The 20,896-nt window shown below is 50.3% G+C and overlaps 1 protein-coding gene across 5 annotated transcripts; it reads left to right on the forward strand.

Moving 5' to 3' along the window:
- The first annotated feature begins 111 nt into the window (after positions 1–111).
- Positions 112–20,272, forward strand: KIF18B (kinesin family member 18B). 5 transcript variants are annotated; one of them, XM_047845295.1, is made up of 16 exons: positions 112–232; positions 9,216–9,542; positions 10,183–10,340; positions 10,640–10,744; positions 10,935–11,045; positions 11,126–11,323; positions 11,465–11,641; positions 12,548–12,622; positions 12,762–12,862; positions 13,344–13,521; positions 13,885–14,012; positions 16,590–16,789; positions 17,011–17,539; positions 18,474–18,563; positions 19,079–19,182; positions 19,408–20,272. In XM_047845295.1, exons 2-16 carry the CDS (start codon positions 9,224–9,226, stop codon positions 19,512–19,514), a joined length of 2,580 nt encoding a protein of 859 aa, XP_047701251.1. In that variant the 5' UTR covers positions 112–232; positions 9,216–9,223; the 3' UTR covers positions 19,515–20,272. The 5 variants fall into 5 exon arrangements, 2 of the variants coding, with proteins under 2 accessions (XP_047701251.1, XP_047701249.1); XR_007149370.1 differs by lacking the exons at positions 112–232; positions 19,408–20,272 and adding exons at positions 3,722–4,418; positions 18,049–18,181 and having other exon boundaries at positions 18,277–18,563; positions 19,079–19,137; XR_007149371.1 differs by lacking the exons at positions 112–232; positions 19,408–20,272 and adding exons at positions 3,722–4,418; positions 18,049–18,181 and having other exon boundaries at positions 18,282–18,563; positions 19,079–19,137.
- Positions 20,273–20,896: the final 624 nt, after the last annotated feature.

A 20,896-nucleotide genomic window follows, 5' to 3' on the forward strand; every position in this document is an offset into this window, starting at 1 on the left:
GTTGACACTTCAGCGCTGTACTTTGTTACTTAGGAAACAGCCAATCAACGATCCGGACGGTGACCAATGGGAAGCGCGGATGAGCCGACCCGGCTAATTTGAACGCGGGGCGCGGGGCGAAGGTTGGCGCGGGTGGCGAGCGTGTGGGGCGAGCTCTCCGGTGGTCCGGGGCTCCCGGCTGCGGCGGACCGGGCTGTGAGCGGAGACACCAGCGACGGGGAACCGAGGAAGGGTAAGCTCTGGCCCACGGCGGAGTCGGCCCCGCGGGCTCCAGCGCTCAGGCGGACCCAGCCGCTCAGGGCGGAAGCAGCTTTTGCGCCAGACCCAAAGGTGCAGCGTGGAGACCCAGCAGGTTCTGGGTGGCTCCCTCCGAACGGGACGGGGCGCGGTGGGGGGAGCAGGGTGCTTCCTTCCACAACTGCGTGGAGATCGGGATCCCTCTGCTCATTTGTACAGGACCTGGACGGGGTCGACACAGCAGCACGGGGCCCGGCCCTCTGTGCATCCGCTCTGTGAAAGGTCCTCCTGCTCACTAAATCTGGAGACCTGGGACCCTTGCACGTCTGTGTGGAGTAGCTAAGACCCTCTCCGCACATCTATACGGAAGAACTGATTGCAGAGCTGTGCCAGCGGCCGTAAATTAGTTACTGGGGCAGTCAGTAAATATTTGATTGAGTAAAGGAAGGAATAAAATATCTGTATGACAGAAAACCATGCCTTCTGCCACTGGTCCTAGGATGCCTCCCCTCTTAGCTTTGGCACTTTTGACCCCTTAAGATAGAACAGGACAACAGATTACATGTGTAGAAAAAATTTTTAAAGGAGTTAGCAGAAATTAATGAAATAGAATTTTACTATGTAATAGAGAAGATTAACTTAACCAAAGCTGTATCTTGCAAAGACTAGTAAAAAGGCCAAACTTCTGTCAATATTGATTAAGATATAAGGAAAAGAAATAGAAAAATGATGTTGGGGGGGCGACTGGCTGGCTCAGTCAGAAGAGCATGCGACTCTTGATCTCTGGGTGGTGAGTTCGAGCCCTACATTGGGTGTAGAGATTACTTACATAAATAAAACTTAAAAAATAAAGAAAAATGATCTTAGGAATGAAAACAGGAGCATAACTTCAGTTACTGAGACATTAAAGAGAGAGACTTCAATGGAACACCCTTTTAACAATGCTTTTGGACAATTTTCTAGGAAAAAAAAAACAACTTAGCAAAACTGACTCAAGAAGTTATGGGAAAAATTTTTTTAATGTTTTATTTTTAATTTTTGAGAGAGAGTGAGAGAGAAACAATGCAAGTGGGGGAAGGGCAGACACACACACACACACACACACACACACACACACACACACACACACAGAATCTGAAGCAGGCTCCAGGCTCCAAGCTGTCAGCACAGAGCCCTATTTGGGGCTCAAACTCATGGACTGCAAGGTGATGACCTGAGCCGAAGTCAGACGCTTAACTGACTGAGCCACACAGGCACTCCTTTAAAAAATTTTTTTTAATGTTTTGTTTTTATTTTTCAAGAAATTATGGAAATTTTTTAACACACTTAGGTCCATTGAGGAATTGAATTAGTTTCAAATCTACCCATTAAGAAAAAAGAAAAACCCACCAAATTCCACCAGAAATTTATGAGCAATTAGAAGAAAAATTCTAATCTACAAACTCCCCTTAAAAAAAGAGAAAACATTTCCAATGTATTTTGTGATACCAGAAATGAGACAAAGAAAATTACCAATCTCTTTTGTAAATGTAGTTGTTAAAATCTCAAAGAAAATATTAGCCATCAGAAGTCAGAAATGTATATTAAAAAAATACATCATGGGGCGCCTGGGTGGCTCAGTCGGTTAAACGTCCGACTTCGACTCAGGTCACGATCTCGCGGTCCGTGAGTTCAAGCCCCGCGTCGGGCTCTAAGCTGATGGCTCGAGTCTGGAGCCTGCTTCGGATTCTGTGTCTCCCTCTCTCTCTGCCCCTCCCCCGTTCATGCTCTGTCTCTCTCTGTCTCAAAAATAAATAAACGTTAAAAAAAAAATAAAAAAATACATCATGACCAAATGGGGTTTATCCCAGGAATATGAACGTGGTTTAACATTAGAAAATCTAATACAATTTGGGGCGCCTGGGTAGCGCAGTCGGTTAAGCGTCCGACTTCAGCCAGGTCACGATCTCGCGGTCCGTGAGTTCCAGCCCGGCATCAGGCTCTGGGCTGATGGCTCGGAGCCTGGAGCCTGTTTCCGATTCTGTGTCTCCCTCTCTCTCTCTGCCCCTCCCCCGTTCATGCTCTGTCTCTCTCTGTCCCAAAAATAAAAATAAAAAACGTTGAAAAAAAATTAAAAAAAAAAAGAAAATCTAATACAATTTACACATTTACAGATTAAAACAGAAAACATATCCCATTAAGCGCAGAAATAGAATTCAATAAAATTCAATACCCATCCTTGATTTTTTTTTAAATTTGGTAAAATAGAGGTAAATTTCCTTAAACCAACCAAAGGTGAAATAATAGGGGCATCCCCTATACAAGTTAGGAAAGAGATAAGATTGTTCGTCGTTGCCTCCATTCAAGATTGTACCGGAGGTCATAGCCAAACCACAAGACAAGAGAAAGGAACACAATTAAGAAAGAAATAAACACAGTTCATCAGTTACAGCCTTAAGATTGTCTATTTAAAAACCAAAATAGGGGCGCCTGGGTGGCTCAGTCAGTTAAGCGTCCGACTTCGGCTCAGGTCACGATCTCGCTGAGTTCGAGCCCCGTGTCAGGCTCTGTGCTGACTGCTCAGAGCCTGGAGCCTGTTTCAGATTCTGTGTCTCCCTCTCTCTCTGACCCTCCCCCGTTCATGCTCTGTCTCTCTCTGTCTCAAAAATAAATAAACGTTTAAAAAAAATTTTTTTTAAGCCAAAATAAAACAGCTCCTTCCTCTGATCGACTACGGATAGAAAGAACCAGTGGTCTTTGGATGTTGCCCTGTGGGTACCAAAGTAAGGGGAGATGGGAATTGCAAAAGCCCAGCTACAGAACAGAATAGTCTAGGATGAAACAGAATGCCTCTGGTGACAGTCAGAACAAGGTCAAATTCTGGCCTTGCCACTTACCATTGATGTGACTAGTTCCTTCCAGAGTCTCAGTTTCCCTTGTAGAGTAGGATTATAACAATTGTATCAACAGCCACAGAATGAGATTGTTGTGACAGTTAATGACACCATTTGAAAAGCGGTTAACATAGTGCCTGATACATAGTTATGTGCTCAATAAATGTTAGCTATAATAGTAGTTATTCTTAAACTTTTGGATTCAGACCCTACTCTTCTCTGGCTCTTATCCATCCACTGCATGCTGGACCTGGTGCCTACGTATCTGGACCCGATGCACAGACTGTATCAGAAGAGGGTCCTGCTCTCTTGAAGCTTGAGGACAAGAAACACACGTGTGATGAGCCCCCTGGGTGGCTCAGTTGGTTAAGCATCTGACTCTTGATCTCAGCTCAGGTCATGATCTCCAATTTGTGAAATCGAGCCCCACGTCAGGCTCCTGCTTGGGATTCTCTCTTTCCACCCCTCTCCCACTTATGCATGTGCGCTCTCTCACTCTCTCAAAATAAATAAGTTTTAAAAAAACAAAGGAAGAAAGAAAGAAAGAAAGAAAGAAAGAAAGAAAGAAAGAAAGAAAGAAAGAAAAAAAAAACAGACATGTGAGAGATGTAAGGGAGTGATGAGGGGGATTACAGCAACCCCTATGAAAATAGAATGTCCAAGGGCTAGGCACCTTCTCTGCCTTCCTAGCTCCCGATATCTGCAGGCAGATCCCCTCAAGTCCTCAGAAATTCTCCAGGGGCTTCTAAGGAGTTTGTTCTTTTTTGGCCTGTCCCTATGAGGGTGGGTGAGGAGCCTACCCTAAAAACAACTGAATCTTGGCTTCCCAGCCCCAGCTCGGCAGTGAACTAGCCTCTGGGTTTTAATGAGCTGCCCTGGGTTAGAAACAGGACGTGACTGTGGCTGGCTCAGAACCCTGAAGATCTTATTAAAGAATCATCTCCCTTGTACTTTGGGCTGAAATGCTCTTTCCAACCGAGGATCAAAGCAAACTTGACAAACGTTCTCTCATTAATCTCCCCATCCCCCTGGGGTGGGAGCAGATCAGTAGCTGTTCTCTCTGGCTCTCAAAGGGGGAAGCTGATGCGACATTGACGACGTTGACGTGGTATGGCCGGAAAGACCTCCCCACCAGTCAGATGCAGAGCGGAGACCAGGACCCAGACGTCCTAGCTGCAGCCATGCCAAGTGTCACCATACCCCCTAGCCTGTGCCCCCAGCACAGTCTCAGGAAGAAGGAAAACATCTCATTAGGCAAACAGTCTGCCTCACTGGCCCTCAGGAGGCAGAGAGGAGAGAACTGTAAAGGTTATGTGCACTCCGTTGCCAGTGCCCTTTTTAATTTCCTGCTTAGAATGTTAGGCTGCTTTGTGGCTCCTCCTCAGCTAAAACCCTCCTGGTGGGGGGCTGGGACTGCCATTAAGGCAGCCAGTGTAGACCTAGATGGTAGGGCCAGGTACCCTCTGCCTTTTCTTCCCTGGGTATAAGAGTAGGGCTCCCTGGGGGCAGGAATGCAAGGATGGGAGACAGGAACCCTCTCCGAGTGTTGAAAATTAGGTACAGTCCATATATCTGAAAGTGCTTGCAGAATACATAATGCTGGTTACATAAAAGGGATTATAATTATTATATAAACATATGGGACAATTACAACAATGTGATCATGAGAGCATAATATATAATATCATTATAAGGCAGTGTAGTCAGACTGCCTGGGCTGGAACCAAGCTCCATCACTTACTAGCCTTGGGATCTTGGGCAAGTTGCTTAACCCTCTCTGTCTCAATTTTCTCACTGAAAAATGAGTATAATAATAGTATCTATCTTGTGGGATTGCAATGGAGATGAAAGGAGATGGTATCCATAAGGTGCTTCAAACAGCCCCTGCATAGCGAGCATTTAGCTCTTATGTTTACAATGGCAGTCTGATTGCTGGGACAGGAAAAGAACTATACAGTGTAACAAGATTATTATTGGTTGATATCTTTCCCTTGTTTTGTGTGGGGAAGAAATTACAAAGTGTGGGGATAGGGACTGAGAGTTTCAAATCAGCTCAATTCTGCTTCATTCCCAAAGGAAAAACTGAGTAATTTACTGGAGTATTAGGGAGAAATCTCACTTTTCTTTCCTGTCAGTAGGACCTAGTCTTTCCTGGGAAAGCATTCATCTATTCATATCCCCCAGAAACAGCCCCTGTTCCTAAACCCTGTTAATATATCCCTAGAGGTAAGCTGAACTTTTCCAGGATATCCGTAACTCCTGCATTCCAGAAATTCCATCTCTACCCTTGGTAGGCTGGCTTGAAGGAGAATGAAAAAAGCAGAGAGAGATGTGAGGTGAAATCAAGAGGGAATAGACAAATAAATGTTTGGAATTATTACCGGGTCAACATTAGGAAATCTGTCTATGCCATCCCCTGTATTAACAGATTAAAGAATGGGGCACCTGGCTGGCTCAGTCAGTGGAGCATGAGACTCTTGATCTGGGGGTTGTGAGTTCAAGCCCCATGTTGGGTGTAGAGCTACCAAAAAAAAAAAAGAAAAAAAAAAAAGGAGAAACACTGTTATCATCCAGGCTGCACCAAAAAAAGCATTTGATAAAATGTAATGTCCATTCCTAATGGACAGTGGAGTGTAGGGAACTAAATATAGTAGAGCTAAAAATAGAAAGTAACTTTCATTTTTTGCAAACTATATCATCATTTAATTGAAAAACCTAAGAGAATCAATGACAGTCTATTAGAGAAATCAGTAATGTGGCCAGATACAAGATCTGCATCCAGAAAGGAGTTGCTTTCCCATATTCTGGGAGAAAAAAATAGAGAATGCAATTTTATTTATTTTTTATTTTGATATATTTATTTTTAAAGATATTATTTATTTATTTGTTTGTTTGTTTATTTATTTATTTATATTTTAAGTAGGCTCCACACCCAGCATGAAGCTCAAACTAACAACCCTGAGATCAAGAGTTTCATGCTCTACCGACTGAGTCAGCCGGCGCCCCAAAGATTTTATTTTTAAATAATCTCTACAACCCTGAGATCAAGAGTTGGATACTCCACCAACTGAGCCAGCCAATCGCCCCTGAAAATGCAATTTTAATTTTTTTTTTTTAACGTTTATTTATTTTTGAGACAGAGAGAGACACAGCATGAACGGGACAGGGTCAGAGACAGAAAGGGAGACACAGAATCCGAAACAGGCTCCAGGCTCCGAGCTGTCAGCACAGAGCCTGACGCGGGGCTCGAATCCACGAACCGTGAGATCATGACCTGAGCCAAAGTAGGATGCTCAACTGACTGAGCCACACAGGCACCCCTAATTTATAAATTCAAAGTAGTCCCAATTAAAATCTTAGCAGGTGTTTTCATAAAACTCTGTAAGCTGATTCCAAAATCATCTGCAAGACAAGATGCCCAAGAATAGCCAAGAAAAGAACAAAGGTGATGTGTGTAATGGAACCACTGCAATTACAAGTTACTGTAGAAGGAACCTATCAGTAGAGGAGAATAGAGAGCCCAGAAATAAATTCATGTTCATATGAGAATATAGTTATGTTAAATGTGGCATTTCAAATTGGTAGAGAAAGAATGCACTATTGAATAAATGGTCTTGGTATAATTGCTTACCATTTGGAAAGAAAAGATATTTAGAGGGGCTCCTGGGTGGTTCAGTCAGTTAAGTGTCTGATTCTTGATGTTGGCTCCGGTTATGATCTCACGATTTGTAAGATCAAGCCCCATGTTGGGCTCTTGACTGACAGTGTGGGGCCTCCTTGGGATTCTCTCTCTCCCTCTCTCTCTCTGCCCCTCTCCTGCTCATGCACACGCACATGCATGCTCTTTTTCTCTCAAAATAGACGAACATTGAAAGAAAGAAAGAAAAGATATTTAGAAACCTCATTCACAAAACAATTAATTCTGTCTGGATAAAGAGCTAAATGTAAGAAAGAAAAAGTATGAGACAGAAATATAAGAAAATTACCTCGGGGAAGGAATATCTTCTTAAATATGACATAAAACCATAAAAAAAATAAAGTTGACACATTTAGCCATTTAAAAATGGAAAACCTCAGGGGCACCTAGGTGACTCAATTGGTTCAGTGTCCAACCCTTGATTTCAGCTTAGGTCATGATCTCGTGGTGGTGAGATCAAGCCCTGCATTGGGCTCCATGCTGGGCATGGAGCCTGCTTAAGATTCTCTTTTTCCCTCTCTCTCTGCCCTTTCTCCACTCATTCTCTCTCTCTCTCTCTCTCTCTCTCAAAAATAAATAAATAACTTAATTAATTAATTAATTAATTAATTAATTTTAAAAAGTGGAAAACTTCTGGGGCGCCTGGGTGGCTCAGTCCATTAAGCATCTGACTTCGGCGCAGGTCATGATCTCACGGTTCCTGAGTTCAAGCCCCTCATCTAGTGAGCATGAGACCTGTTTCTGGTGAGCATGAACCCTGCTTCAGTGAGCCCCACTTCTCTCTCTCTCTCTCTCTCTCTCTCTTCCTCCCTCCCTCCCTCTCTGCCCCTCTTGGGATTCTCTCTCTCTCTCCCTTTCTCTCTACCCCTCCTTGCTCACTTGCGCCCTCTCTCTCAAAAAAAAAAAAAAAAAAAAAAGGAAAACTTCAGTGTGGCCAGGGTAGGATTTTTTTTTTTTTTAACCAATGATGCATGGTTGGTTTGATACCAAGAATAGTATCAAAAAATTTACCACATCAACAAAATAAAGGAGAAAAAAACCCACATAAGCATATCAGGAGATGCTGAAAGATCATTAGGTAAAATTCTAAACATTCCTGATAACAACTTGAAGTTAAAAAGAGTGAAAGAAATTCCTATTATGATAATTAACTATTTGTCCAAAACTAATTTCTAAATAGTGAATCACTAAAATGTTAGTTCCTTTAAGATCAAGAGCAAGACAAGGATGCCCATTATCATCATTATTATTCAACATTGTTTCGTAAGTTCTAGGGAATGCAATAGATAAGAAATAAAATATTTGGCGTAACCACGGAGAAGAAAAGGTAAAAAAAAAATTTTTTTTCTGATCTATAACTATGTACTCAGAAAACTCAGTAAGTTCTAATAAAAACAATTGGAATTAGTAAGAGTTTAAGGGGAGTGGGTAGAAGGCAAATGTATAATTAACAATTGTGTTTCTTCCACTAGCAATTACCACCTGGAAACGGAGATGCAGGAAAGTTCTCCTTTCATAAGAGCAATTAAAGTACTTGGGAATTGTATTACAAAGACAATTACAGAACCTATCTGAAGAGATGAAAACCTATAAAATCTTAACTGAGGGACATAAGAAATATCTGAATAAATAGAAAGGAAATAGCCATGTGCTTGCATGGAAAGTTTTAATATAAAATAAATGTGTAAACAATACTATTCCAATTTGTAATCCCAATAGGGTTTGGGGGGTTGTGTTCTGGGTTGGGGGTGGAATTGATGACATTTTCCCAAAGTCAAGTAGAACAATAATGCATGGACAATAGTTAAGAGATTTCTGAAGGGGCACCTCGATGGTGCAGTCGGTTAAGCAGCCGACTTTGGCTCAGGTCATGATCTCAGGGTCTGTGAGTTCGAGCTCCACATCGGGCTCTGTACTGGCAGCTCAGAGCCTGGAGCCTGCTTTGGATTCTGTGTCTCCCTCTCTCTCTGCCCCTCCCCTGCATTCTCTCTCTCTCTCAAAAATAAATGTTAAAAAAATTAAAGACATTTATGAAAAAGAAAGACTAATGGGGGCAGGAGGGGCGGTTGGAAGGGGAGGTGGTTCTTGCCTTACTAGATAAAAAGCATACCGTAAAGGAATGAGATGGAAACTGTGGCACTGGCACGGGTGTAGACAGATTTGTGGAACATAGTAGCCCAGTCGTGGGCCTCTGAAAGCACTAAAGTCATTTGGATAGGTGGCATTTCAAGTGAGAAAGAGATATTTACTGATGGGTGCTGGCAATTCTTATTCTCTTGAGGTATCAGATGAAGATCAGTTGTTGGGGAGGGAGCGAGAGAAAGCCTTTGACCGGCAACAAGGCTGAGGGGGCGCCTCGTCAGGCCTAAGGTCAGATTGGTCCTCATCTCCATTGTGTGCCTGCCCAGGTGTTGCCATGGTGATGGCAGTGGAGGACAGCAAGGTGCGCGTCGTGGTGCGGGTCCGGCCTCCCACCCCACGGGAGTTGGAGAGTCAGCGGCGGCCTGTCGTTCAGGTGGTGGATGAGCGGGTGCTGGTGTTTGACCCTGAGGAGCCCGATGGGGGCTTCCTTGGCCTCAAATGGGGCAGTACCCATGATGGCCCCAAGAAGAAGGGCAAAGACCTGACATTTGTCTTTGACCGGGTCTTTGGTGAGACGGCCACCCAACAGGACGTGTTCCAGCACACCACCCACAGCATTCTGGACAGCTTCCTCCAGGGCTACAACTGCTCAGGTGAGAATCTGGGCAGCGAGGAGGAAAAGCCCTGGTTGGTAGTGGCCTTGCCTCCCTGCTTCCTTCTAAGGGTTTCATCTGCCCTCTGAAATGTGCCCACCTTCCCCTCCGCTGGGCACTTGCTGAGGAGGGTTCTGGCCCTTTCATTTCCTGTGGGTTCTCCATTCATTCTCCTTTGTGAAACACTCTACTGGGCTCTAGAAGCAGATCAGACAGACATGTTCCTTGTCCCCTTCATGCTTGCGTTCTAGAGGGGGGAAGACATTCATCACAAATCACCCCCACAAATGCATGATCACGAATGGAGGTTAGTAATGTGAGGGAAGGAACAGCAGGCCTGCAGCAGAGGAAGCTGCCTGAACTGGGGAAGGGAGAAGCTCTCACTCAGAGCAGAGACCCCTTTGCCCTGGAAGCCCCAAGCCCACAGGGGAGCTGGGCCATAGGCATGGAGAACTCAAAAGCCGCAGTGTGAACTCGGTGGGATGCGCGTGGGCAGTGGCAGTGGAGCTGTGCACAGGGAGGCGGAGGGAGGGGCTAGGGGAGAAGGGGAGGGCTGGCCTGGGTGGAAATGCGCAAGGGGACCCCTAGGGAAGGCGGATCTGGCCCTGCCACCACCCTACCCCCACTCTGTCCCCCACAGTGTTTGCCTATGGGGCCACCGGGGCTGGGAAGACGCACACCATGCTGGGAAGAGAGGGGGACCCCGGCATCATGTACCTGACCACCATGGAACTGTACAGGCGGCTTGAGGCCCACCAGGAGGAGAAGCGATTCGAGGTGCTCATCAGCTACCAGGAGGTAGGGCTGTTCCTTCACAGGCCCTGGGCAGCTTCACCCCTCGTTCTCACAACCCCTAAAGGTGTGGGGAAGGGAGAGAGAGTGGGGAGAGAGGGTGGTAGGAAGTGGGCCGATGGGGGCTCGCTGAGAGCCCAGAGAGCATAGACGCAGCTCTGAGAGAGACTGCACTGGAATTAAACCTGTCCGTCCTCCTCTCGCCATTTAACACTATCCTGCAAAGTGCCACTCCTGGCATGGTGTTCTGTCATGCTGCCCCTGCCCTGCACCTCAGGCCTCTCTCTTGCTTCCTTTCTCCACAGGTGTACAATGAGCAGATCCACGACCTCCTGGAGCCCAAGGGGCCCCTGGCCATCCGTGAGGACCCCGACAAGGGCGTGGTGGTGCAAGGACTTTCCTTCCACCAGGTGTGGGGTTGGGCTCGGGCGGCAGGAGCGACCCCAGGGTTCTCTCACCAGGCAGTTTGGGGACCCCTGGATCGTGGGGTGGTGGTGGGAGCCCGGGGGTGACATTGGTTCTGAAGAGGGGCTCTCCCTGTTGGGGGAGAAGCCCCACTTGGGGAGACCGCAGCCCCCTTCCTGGGCATCTCCTCCGTAGCCAACCTCAGCTGAGCAGCTGCTGGACATGCTGACCAGGGGGAACCTCAACCGCACGCAGCACCCGACTGACGCCAATGCTACCTCCTCCCGCTCCCATGCCATCTTCCAGGTGAGAGGGGTCAGGTGTTGGAGCCTGAAGCTGGGGCTCCTGATGCCCAGCACCCCCTCACCCCTGCCATCTACCCCCAGATCTTCGTGAAGCAGCAGGACCGGGTTCCAGGTCTGACTCAGGCCCTTCAAGTGGCCAAAATGAGCCTGATTGACCTAGCTGGTTCGGAGCGGGCGTCTAGCACCCACGCGAAGGGGGAGCGGCTGCGGGAGGGTGCCAACATCAACCGTTCTCTGCTGGCCCTCATCAACGTCCTCAACGCCCTGGCCGACGCAAAGGTAAAACCGCACAGACCTGGGGTCCTTCTCAGGGTGGGGACTGGGGGCCTAAAGCCAAAGTTCCTTCCCTCCAGCCCTTGGTCTCAGCCTGGATCCGTCCAGTCCGGCTGCCTCACCCCATGCCCCCTTCTGTCTCCCCAGGGCCGTAAGTCTCACGTGCCCTACCGGGACAGCAAACTGACCCGTCTGCTCAAGGACTCCATCGGGGGCAACTGTCGCACAGTGATGATCGCTACCGTCAGCCCCTCCAGTCTGGCCTACGAGGACACATACAACACCCTCAAGTATGCTGACCGGGCCAAAGAGATCAAGCTCTCGGTGTGTGGCAGCCAGAAATGGCCAACCTGTTGTGGGGGGTGCAAGAGGAGGAAGGGGTGGGACCCACACAGCTCTCTCCGCTACCTGAGTATTCCCCCAAGGCAGAGGGAAGAAGTCCCCAGGGCTCAGTCTTCAGGGCGAGTCTGCTATAGAAGCCATGTAGTACCCATCCTTGGGAAGACTCCAGTTGCGGGAGAGGCAGGACAGTCTCCAGACTTGAAAAAAAAATAATAAGGGATGCCTGGGTGGCTCAGTTGGTTAAACGTCTGACTCTGGGTTTCAGCTCAGGTCATGATCTCACAGTTCGTGAGTTTGAGTCCCACATCTGGCTCTGTGCTGACAGCTCAGAACCTGGAGCCTGCTTCAGATTCTGTGTCTCCCTCTCTCTCTGCCCCTCCTCCACTTGTGCTCTGTCTCTCTCCGTCTCAAAAATAAAAAACATTTCAAAAATTAAAAAAAAAAAGGGGGGGGAGACAACGGAAGGGGGTGGCCAAGTGCTGGCCAATGATCTTTTCAGACTTGTTTTTAGCAGCAGGACAATATTTTCAGCCAAACAACATAAACAGTAACATGTAACACAGATAAAAGCAGAGTTGTCCCTGCCTTCTCTGAGGAGCCCTGCTGCTCCTGGAGCTGTTGCTGGGAAGCCCCTGGCCTGGTGAGAGTGTATTGGTCAGGGAGTCAGGAGTCTTGGGTTCAAAAGCATCCTTCTGCCTCTTGCTGTGGTCCCAGGCAAATCGCTGCCCTTCCCTGATCTGTTTCCCCAGTCGGGAGGGTGATTCTTGAGAATGTGAGTAAAGCGCCTAGCATAGTGCCTGGTCATCGGAGGTGGTGGCTAAAAGCTGCTTTGAATGAACACGTGAAATCTCTCTTGTACCTTGCCCCCCTCTCTGCCCCGCATCTTAGCTGAAGAGTAATGTGATCAGCCTGGACTGTCACATCAGCCAGTATGCCACCATCTGCCAGCAGCTGCAGGCTGAGGTGAGGAGCCCTCCTGGGGAGTTTGGCCGGGAAGCGGGGCGCCAGAGATGAGCAGTGGGGCGCTGCCAGGGCTCCGTGCCCACCCCTCAGCTCCTGTGCTCACCTGGGGCTCTGAGAGGCTGGGTTGCTCTGATTGCAGGTGGCTGCCCTGAGGGAGAAGCTCCAAATGTACGAGGCGGGAGCCCAGGCGCCACCACAGGACCTCTCGAAATCCCCCAGATCCGGCCCTCCCCAGCAAGCGTGAGTCCTGCCGCCGTGCTTACCCTCTTTAGCTCAGCAGGGAAAACCCCCCTTCCCCAGCTTCTGTGCTGCCACCTGGGGTTGAGGGTTCCCAGCCAGTGCCCAGGACACTGATTGCCACCTCCAGTGCTCTCTCATTTGACACAGCGTATTCTAGACAGCCCTAATAGCACCTCTCAGTAAAATAAGAATAGAAGAAATGATCTGTGTCAGATGAGTTAGTGACACCCCCCAGCCTGTATAAGGAACATATACTATTTAAAAGAAGGTAAAATTAACAGACAAGCATCCTTGTTTCCTAAGCCAGGAAATCACCAACTCCCTCTCTCACCCTCTGCTACTGCCCACTTGTTACCCAGGCATCCATCCCTTATGGTTCTCTGCCACCTGGTGCCACAGAGACCCCACCCCTCCCTGCTTTCCCCACCTGACCCTGTTTCCCGCCTCTCAAGTCCCCTCCTTTCCCCCTTATCCTTCCCAGCTGCCCCTCACCGTCCCGTCTTCCCAGCCAGCCCTGCACCCCAGAGCTCCACCCAGGGTCTGCAGTCCTTCCAGAGGAGAACCTGGGGCCAGAGGCCCCGGTGGGGAGGGTCATGGAAGGGAACTCTCCAGACCGGGAACCGCCCCCAGAGGACAAGGAAGACAACCCAGCCGAGGAGGTAGGACCTGGAGCTAGTGGAGGGTTGGAAGCAATGTCCCTCCTCAGCTCACAGAGTCTCTTCAGTTCTGGGCTCCCCACCTGGATGTCTTACGTGTTAGTCATTAAGGGGCTTTCAGATCCTGTGCAGGAAGGGGCGTCCCTGTCAGAGCCTATGTCTGGAAGTGACAAGCATGCATGTTACCAGAAGGGGAGCAGGGAGAGAGGAGGAGTCTGGGACGGAGAAAGGATCAACTGGGACCCAGTCTGCCCAAGATCCCCTCTTTCATCCCCCCCCTTGGAGGAGGGAAGGATTTTAAGATCTGCTTATGTGGGGGAGGGTGGCCATCCTGGCCCCTCTACCTGTGACTCCTCTCCTCCTCAGGTTCCAATCCAGGTACCAGAGCAGACCCTCAGACACCCACTGCCAAGGTCCCCGGGCCTGACCCTGCAGCCCAAGCCAGACACGGGCTGCCTCTCACCACAGAACTTGGGCAGGGACTGTTCTAAGCAGTAGGTGTCTTCTCGTTCTTCTCCGGGGTCCAGGGTGGCAGGCGATGGGTTCCGACCTCGGGGGGTGGGGGGGGGAGCCGGTGTTCGGCACGTCGCCAATGCTCTGGTTCTGCTCTAGTTGAGAGTCGAGTCTTTTTCCCTCAATGTTGTCCCTGATCTGCTTTCAACGACTTAAGATTATCACCTACTCTGTGTACTTACCCGTCATCTCTATTCTTCCACATAACTGGCGAGCAAAACACCAAATTCCATCCAGAATTTGGCTGGCAAGCACCAAGTTAGGGCAGGGCTGCCTGGCTAGTGCTGTGCTTCCCAGTCTGGGGGCTGAGCTGCCCGTCTGTCCTCTGCAAGGAGGAACCAAGCAGCCAAGAGAAGTTGGGTGGCGGGCTGAGAAATGGACAGCCGTCCCGAGTCAGGCGTTTATCAAGTGTCTTCATCAACGGATTGTGGCTATTTCTTCTCAGAAGTAAATACAGACCACCACCCAGAGCCAAAGAGAAATGGATTCTGGACCCTTGTTTCTGTGCTTAATAGAGAGGTGCTGTTAGTATGTTTTTCCTTGGCCCCTAGACCATAAATCCCCGGCCACTTAGCTTTGCTGCTGCCAACCCCACTCCTGCCTCCCCAGCACGCTTCACGCTAGGCAGTATATTTAAAGCTTCCGGACAGAAGGGCCTGTTTAATTTTATTTCTTGTTGGGGAGTGTCTGTTCCCTACTCAGCAAAAATGCTGCAGCCTGAATAATCAGCGGCTCATTATCTATCTACTGCTGCTGACTCCCCGGGGCCCTGGAGTGGCCAGGATGCGCTGGCAGGATGTCCCCTTGGCCCCCAGGCTCCCACTGATGAGTCAGGGTCCCTTCCCTGTTCTGGCGTCCCCCGCTGTGAAGAGGGAGAACGCCAGGGCTCTCCTTTCTGCTTTGCCTCTGGTTTTGTGGTCCCCGACAAGGTGCTTCACTCTTAGCTATGATTTGGGGAACATAGGCTTTATTCTCCCTTCTTCTTAGGGCTAATAACAGACACTAATAAAATGTGACAGAAGACCCCATGTATCAGGGGCTGCAGAACATGCTAGATCCTCTCCATGCTTGGAAACACCCTAACAACCAGATAATAGAAAATCATTTCTCTTTGGCTTTAGACTTTAGAATCTTAGACCACCAGGGCACTGAGTGGATCTTAGATTTTCCAGTTCAGTGGTTTTTCAGGATTTTTTTTAGCTACAAAGTCCTTTCTTCAAATGAAATCTTATGCTGAAGTTTAATATGTAGAACAGATAAAGCAGAGCTCCATTTTAAATGTCCTCCGATGGGTTTTGTGAAACCTAATTTGGAAACCTACGGTGTAGACCAGCTCCCCACTTGCCAGATGGGGTACCAGGGCCACACAGCCAGAGGGACAGGGTGAGACCAGGGTCACCTGACATCCAAGCCCATGCATTTCTCCCTAGACACTCACTTTTCTCAGTGGTCTAATCTTATAATGTGTGGCTCAGGCAGATGTAGAATGAGTTTCTGCTGTGTCCTTTTTAATTTATATCCGGGCTTCTTTCAAAAAGGCCTGGTGGCTGCTTTATAAAAATGAGTTTGGATTCCCCAAGCAGACACTGAAGGCAGAGGAGGGGGCTCAGGGATGGCCAGGCAGGTAGAGCTACCTGAGGATAAATTATTGGCCAGGAGTAATCCCCACCGAGATAACTGTGTCCATTCTTTCATCAGAGGCGTGCCTCACAGGAAGGAAATTTGCTTTATTAGAATCTAAATGTACAATATCAATAATCGCATTACCCTCATAATTCCCTTTAAATAGCCCCTCAGTGCATGTGAAGTGCGCATTGATCCACACCAGCTCTTTCAGGATCCCCACCATCAAGTGGACTGAATGCGTTTTCGAGGGTCTTCTCAGAACCGAGACGAACACAGCGTATCTAATCTCATCTCCTCTTGTCCTGACAAGCTAGAGGTTTTTATTTTACCGGTCACAGTTAACTTTACAGTGCTTAGTCCTCTTTAAATACTTTATAGACCAAATAATTCATTTCATCTTCCCAACCACCCTAAGAGGTGGGTGTATTTGTTATCCCCGTTTTAAGGATGTGGACACTGAGGTTAAGTAGTGCCTCCAAGATCCCACAGCAGCAAGTGTGGGAGCCTGGATCTGAGCTGGCAGGCTGACCCGAGCCTAGCTCTCACTGCTGCTACCTTACATTGCCCCTTGGGTGGATGAACTTACTCAAGGTCAAGTGCTAGTAAGCGGCAGAGCTGAGAGGAAACTCAGACCTTCTGGTCCAAGGCCATTTAGTGCCCTTTCCCTACCTCCCAGGTCATTGTCTTTGTCAGGGCGCATATTTAGGGGTGAAGCCTCCCTCCTGCCTTGCTTGTGACCATCTCCACCAGCCTTGGTCTCCAGCAAGAGGGTAGCGGGGCAAGAGCCACCGCTGGGAGGGCGGGGAGGCCGGCGCGCCAGTGTGGGGGGCAAGGCAGGAAGGAGCCAGGGGACCCGCCCTCGTGTGCCCCTCACCGCTGGAGCAGTGGGGCCAGGTCTGAGGAGGGGCGGGGTCCCCTCCCCTCCCTTCCAGGTTGGCCCTGAAGGTGCTGTGCCTGGCACAGCGACAGTACTCCCTGCTCCAAGCAGCCAACCTGCTGACCCCCGACATGATCACAGAGTTCGAGACCCTACAGCAGCTGGTACAAGAGGAAAAAGCTGAGCCCAGAGCCGAGGCCTCAGGCACACCCGGCCCGGCCAGGGGGGCACCTCTGGAGCTGCGTTTAGAGTCAGGTGAGTCTTGCCCCTGCTCTGCCTCTATCAACGCCCTCTCCAAGACCCAGCTCGTGCTGAGGGGCGGCTGGGCCCTCAGCTGCTGGGTCATGCAGCGGTAGGCAGGAGTCCCAGCAGACCTGTGGAGTTAGGGGCTCCTGTGTCTCCCCCAATTCTACAAATTCTCCTTCCTTCTGGATGGTCCCTGATCTCCCCGTAACACCTGCCTTCTCTGTGTTCAGAGTCTCCAGGATACTCTGGCCCCGTGACCCGGACCATGGCAAGGCGACTGAGTGGCCTCATGCACACTCTGGGGGTCCTACCAGGTCCTGACCGCACCCCAGCCCAGGTAGCCCGGCGGCCCACAGAGAAGAAGAGGAGGAGGAGACCGAGCCCCTCAGAGCCAGACAGCCCCCCAGCCCCGAAGCTGGGGACCAAACGCCAGCGCCAGTCCTTCCTGCCCTGCCTGAGGAGGGGGTCCCTGCCTGAGGCTCAGCCTTCACTCGGGCCCACCACCCCCAGAGGGGGAAAGGCCTCCTCCTCCTGCCGCTCCCCTCGCATCTGCCCAGCCACAGTCATCAAAAGCCGGGTGCCCCTGGGCCCTTCTGCCATGCAGAACTGCTCTACTCCTCTGGCCCTGCCCCCTCGGGACCTCAACGCCACCTTTGACCTCTCAGAGGAGCCCCCCTCAAAACTGGGTTTCCTTGAATGCACTGGCTGGGAGAATGTTCCCCAGGAGCCGAGCAGGCTGGATCAGCCCTTCATCCCCAGGTGGGTCTCCCTTCCAGCCTCCCTCCCATCCTTCCAGGCCAGGGATGGGGAGTCCGCGAGGGAACAGAGGTGCTGCAAAGAGTAGAAGCCAGCCTGACTCTCAGAGCCGGACATTTGCTGTCTTTCCCCCTTTGGTCTGAGCAGTGTCGCTCCCCAGGCCCGGGACTGCTGCGCCCTCCTGGCTTGTCTGTCCATACTTCAAAGCCGCCGGCTCTGTGCTGGTTTGTGGCACGCCCACAAGGAGTTAACGGGACCCCCTCTCAGGGACGGCCAGCAGGGAGCAGGAATAAGGAGGGGGCCTAGCCCTCTCTGTCCCTCTGCATCACTGGTACTCTCTGGCTCAGTCTCAGTCCCAAGTCCCGCTGATAAATATGTGCTCCTGCCATTTCCACCCCGGATTCCACCCTCCAGGCCAGCATTTGGAACTGGGAAGGGGATCCTCAGAAAAATTTTACTCAGCCATTTTTCAGTGAGACGATGAAGCTCTCACCTTCACCTTCCACCCACAGGAAAGGGGAAGGCTGACCAGCTCGGGACAGTCCAAAGCCAAGAACAAATGGCAGACTGACCTTGTACTTGTGAGGCCAAGGGCGGTGGGCTGCCCACACCCCCTGCCCGTCCTACAGCCTGCACCACCTCTCGGTAACAGACTCACAGCCGGGCAGGTGGAAGGGTCAAATTGTTTGAACTCCAGTTCCCTGCACGTGCCAGAAACTGACATCTGGATGTTCTCCCAGAACAGGCCTGTCACTCAGCTGTCAGCCCAGGCCGAGTGAGGCAGGGAGAGGAATCCACCTCTAAGTAGGAAGAAACCTCAGAGGTCATCTTATCCAACCTCCCCACCCGCCGAGCTGGGGGCTGGAGGGAGGAGGCGCTGGCACCTTTTCCTGGTTCCCTCCTGACCTGCCTTCCTTTACCTCCCTCCCTCCCGCAGTGGACCTGTACCCTTGTTCACCATGAAAGGCCCCAAACCAACATCTTCCTTCCCTGGGAGCTCAGCCCGCAAGAAGAGGCGCATTGCGAGGTGAGGCTGGGGGATTACGTGGGGAGAGACAGAGCTTTCTCCGGGGCAGCGGATGCTGAGCCAGCTACGGGGCTCCACTGTGTCTCTGGACCCCTTGGAGCCGGTAGCAGGGGTCCTGTGAGCATGGCCAGCATCGGAGCATCGGATTCTCTTACTGAATGAGGTTCCCTTGACCCTTGCTAGTACAGGATTGTACCAGAAGGGAAGGGTATCTCCCTTCTTTAGTGAAAGGCTATAGGCTCCTCTCCATGAGGGAGACGGTCAGTGTTCACTGGCTTATCTGGGGACCAGACCACCCACCCCTCACCTCTACTTCCCTGCTACACCCCACGAAGCTCTCCTTCCCACTGCCTCTTCCTGCCTTCAGATCTGGCCTTAGAAGCTCGAGCTGGTGCTTGGCCTCCCCCTGCTCTCAAGGTTTAGTGTCTAGTTCTACGCCTCCACCCCTACCCTGTAGTCCCAAGGTGTGGCTGTGACCTTCCTAACTTCCTTCCTTCCTTCCCTCCCTCCCTCAGTTCCTCAGTCTCCCGCTCCCTGGGAGTGGCCCGTGGCCGCAGCCGCATCGCCCGCCTCCCCAGCAGCACCTTGAAGAGGCCAGCTGGGCCCCTCACAATCCCAGGTGACTGGCACTGGGGACAGGGATGGTCTGGGCCACAATGGGAGATGCAGTCAGCAAGTAGGAGGGGACAGGAGGGCCAAGACCCAGGTGAAAGGAAGGCCTGGGGTATTTCCCAGCGTTTTAGGGACCCTGATGAGAGAAGTGGGAGAAGAGTGGGGGTGGGGAGCAGTGGGACAGAACCTGACTTTCTTCCTCCCTGCCTGTCCCCATCCAACTGGCCTGCAGAACCCCCCTTCAGTCCCCGCTGCCCTGGCAACCAGAAGAGCCAGCAGGAACTGATGGGGATTGGGGGAGCCCTGTCATCCGGGAGCTCTATCACCAAGGTGTCCTGACCCACCAGCTCCTCGTGGTCCCTGGAACCGCCTGTGCCAGGAGCCCTGACCTGCCTTCCTCACCTCGGAGCAATTAAGGGCAACACCCTCTTCCTTTATTAACACTCCTCACCAGCCATTCATTTTGCTACCTGCCCTCTTTATCAATCTCTTGTTATACTCAGTTTCTCAGCCTGTATATATTCATCTTGAGTGTCAACATGTTGCTATTTTAAAGGTGCAACCACCTTACCTCCCCTAGTTCATAACACTCTCCACGCGAGCAGGTGGCCTTGGGGGACTTTGCTCCTCCCCTCCCATCTAACAGAGGGCTCTGTGCAGTCATGGCCGCTGTGCAATGAAGAAGGGGCGAGGATGGGATGGGATGGGATTGGGCGCGGTAGGGGCTCCCAGCCTGACTCTCCCTGGTGTGTGAGAGAGGGAGGCACCGTCACCCTCATCCCTGCAGCCCAGAGCAGGAGCCCCAGCCCCGGGCTGCCATCCTAGTGATGATGTGGATGATAGTGGTGTTTGGATTTCCAAATGAAGATAGCTTTATCTTTTCTTACTCTACTGCAAACAGGATGCACACTCAGTGTAAAAAGAAGCGTACAGAAGAAAGGGAAATTCAGCCTTAATGCTACCACCTAGATGTAAGAGCTGTTAATACTCGAGTTTATATCCTCTGATCCTTTATTTCTGCATATATACATATATATGTACATGTAGATATAGATATATTTTTTTATTATAATTATTAATAAACCATCTCCATCCTTGGTGTGTGTTTCTTTCCATATGCCTGCACAGGATAGCAACCTTCCCCAGAAGATTCTGAGTATAGAAAGCGTTCCCCACTGCCTCCTTCGGCAGCCTGAGGTCTGGGCCTAAGGGTGAGCTCTGCTGCTTACTCCGTGGCCCCATCCCCCACCAAGGGCCTCTGCTCCTGAGTGGGTGAAGAAAGCATCCCACGTACAGGCCTGCACCATCCTTCTGCGGCCTTGGGCAGAGGTTGCTAAGAGTCCTGCTGTCAGGGAGCATGTTTAGCGGCCCCAGGTCTCAGGTGAGGCTCAAGGCTCAAGGCTAAGCCCCGACCGCTTGAACCCAGTACAGTCTTCCTTCAGCTCCAAAAGCCCCACTCTCAACCCTATTCGTGGCTTTCCTTTCCACTCATTTGGGTTGTGATGGTTCAACACAGGTTCACCTCTGTCTCTCCAGGAAGATGTGGCTGGCTGAATGAATTAATAGTGTAAATAAAATTATAGGAGTCTGTGTTTAACTTGCTTCTCAAAACAAACATGTTAAAGGTATTTAGCACATTTTGAGTAGCGTGTAAATAATGCTGCTAATTTCCAATGAGTCCTCGCCGTTCTGGGGGAGCAGCCTCCCCCTCTACCTGGTGA

This window comes from Prionailurus viverrinus, unplaced genomic scaffold (genome assembly GCF_022837055.1).
Source record: "Prionailurus viverrinus isolate Anna unplaced genomic scaffold, UM_Priviv_1.0 scaffold_35, whole genome shotgun sequence".
Taxonomy (NCBI): Eukaryota; Metazoa; Chordata; class Mammalia; order Carnivora; family Felidae; genus Prionailurus; species Prionailurus viverrinus.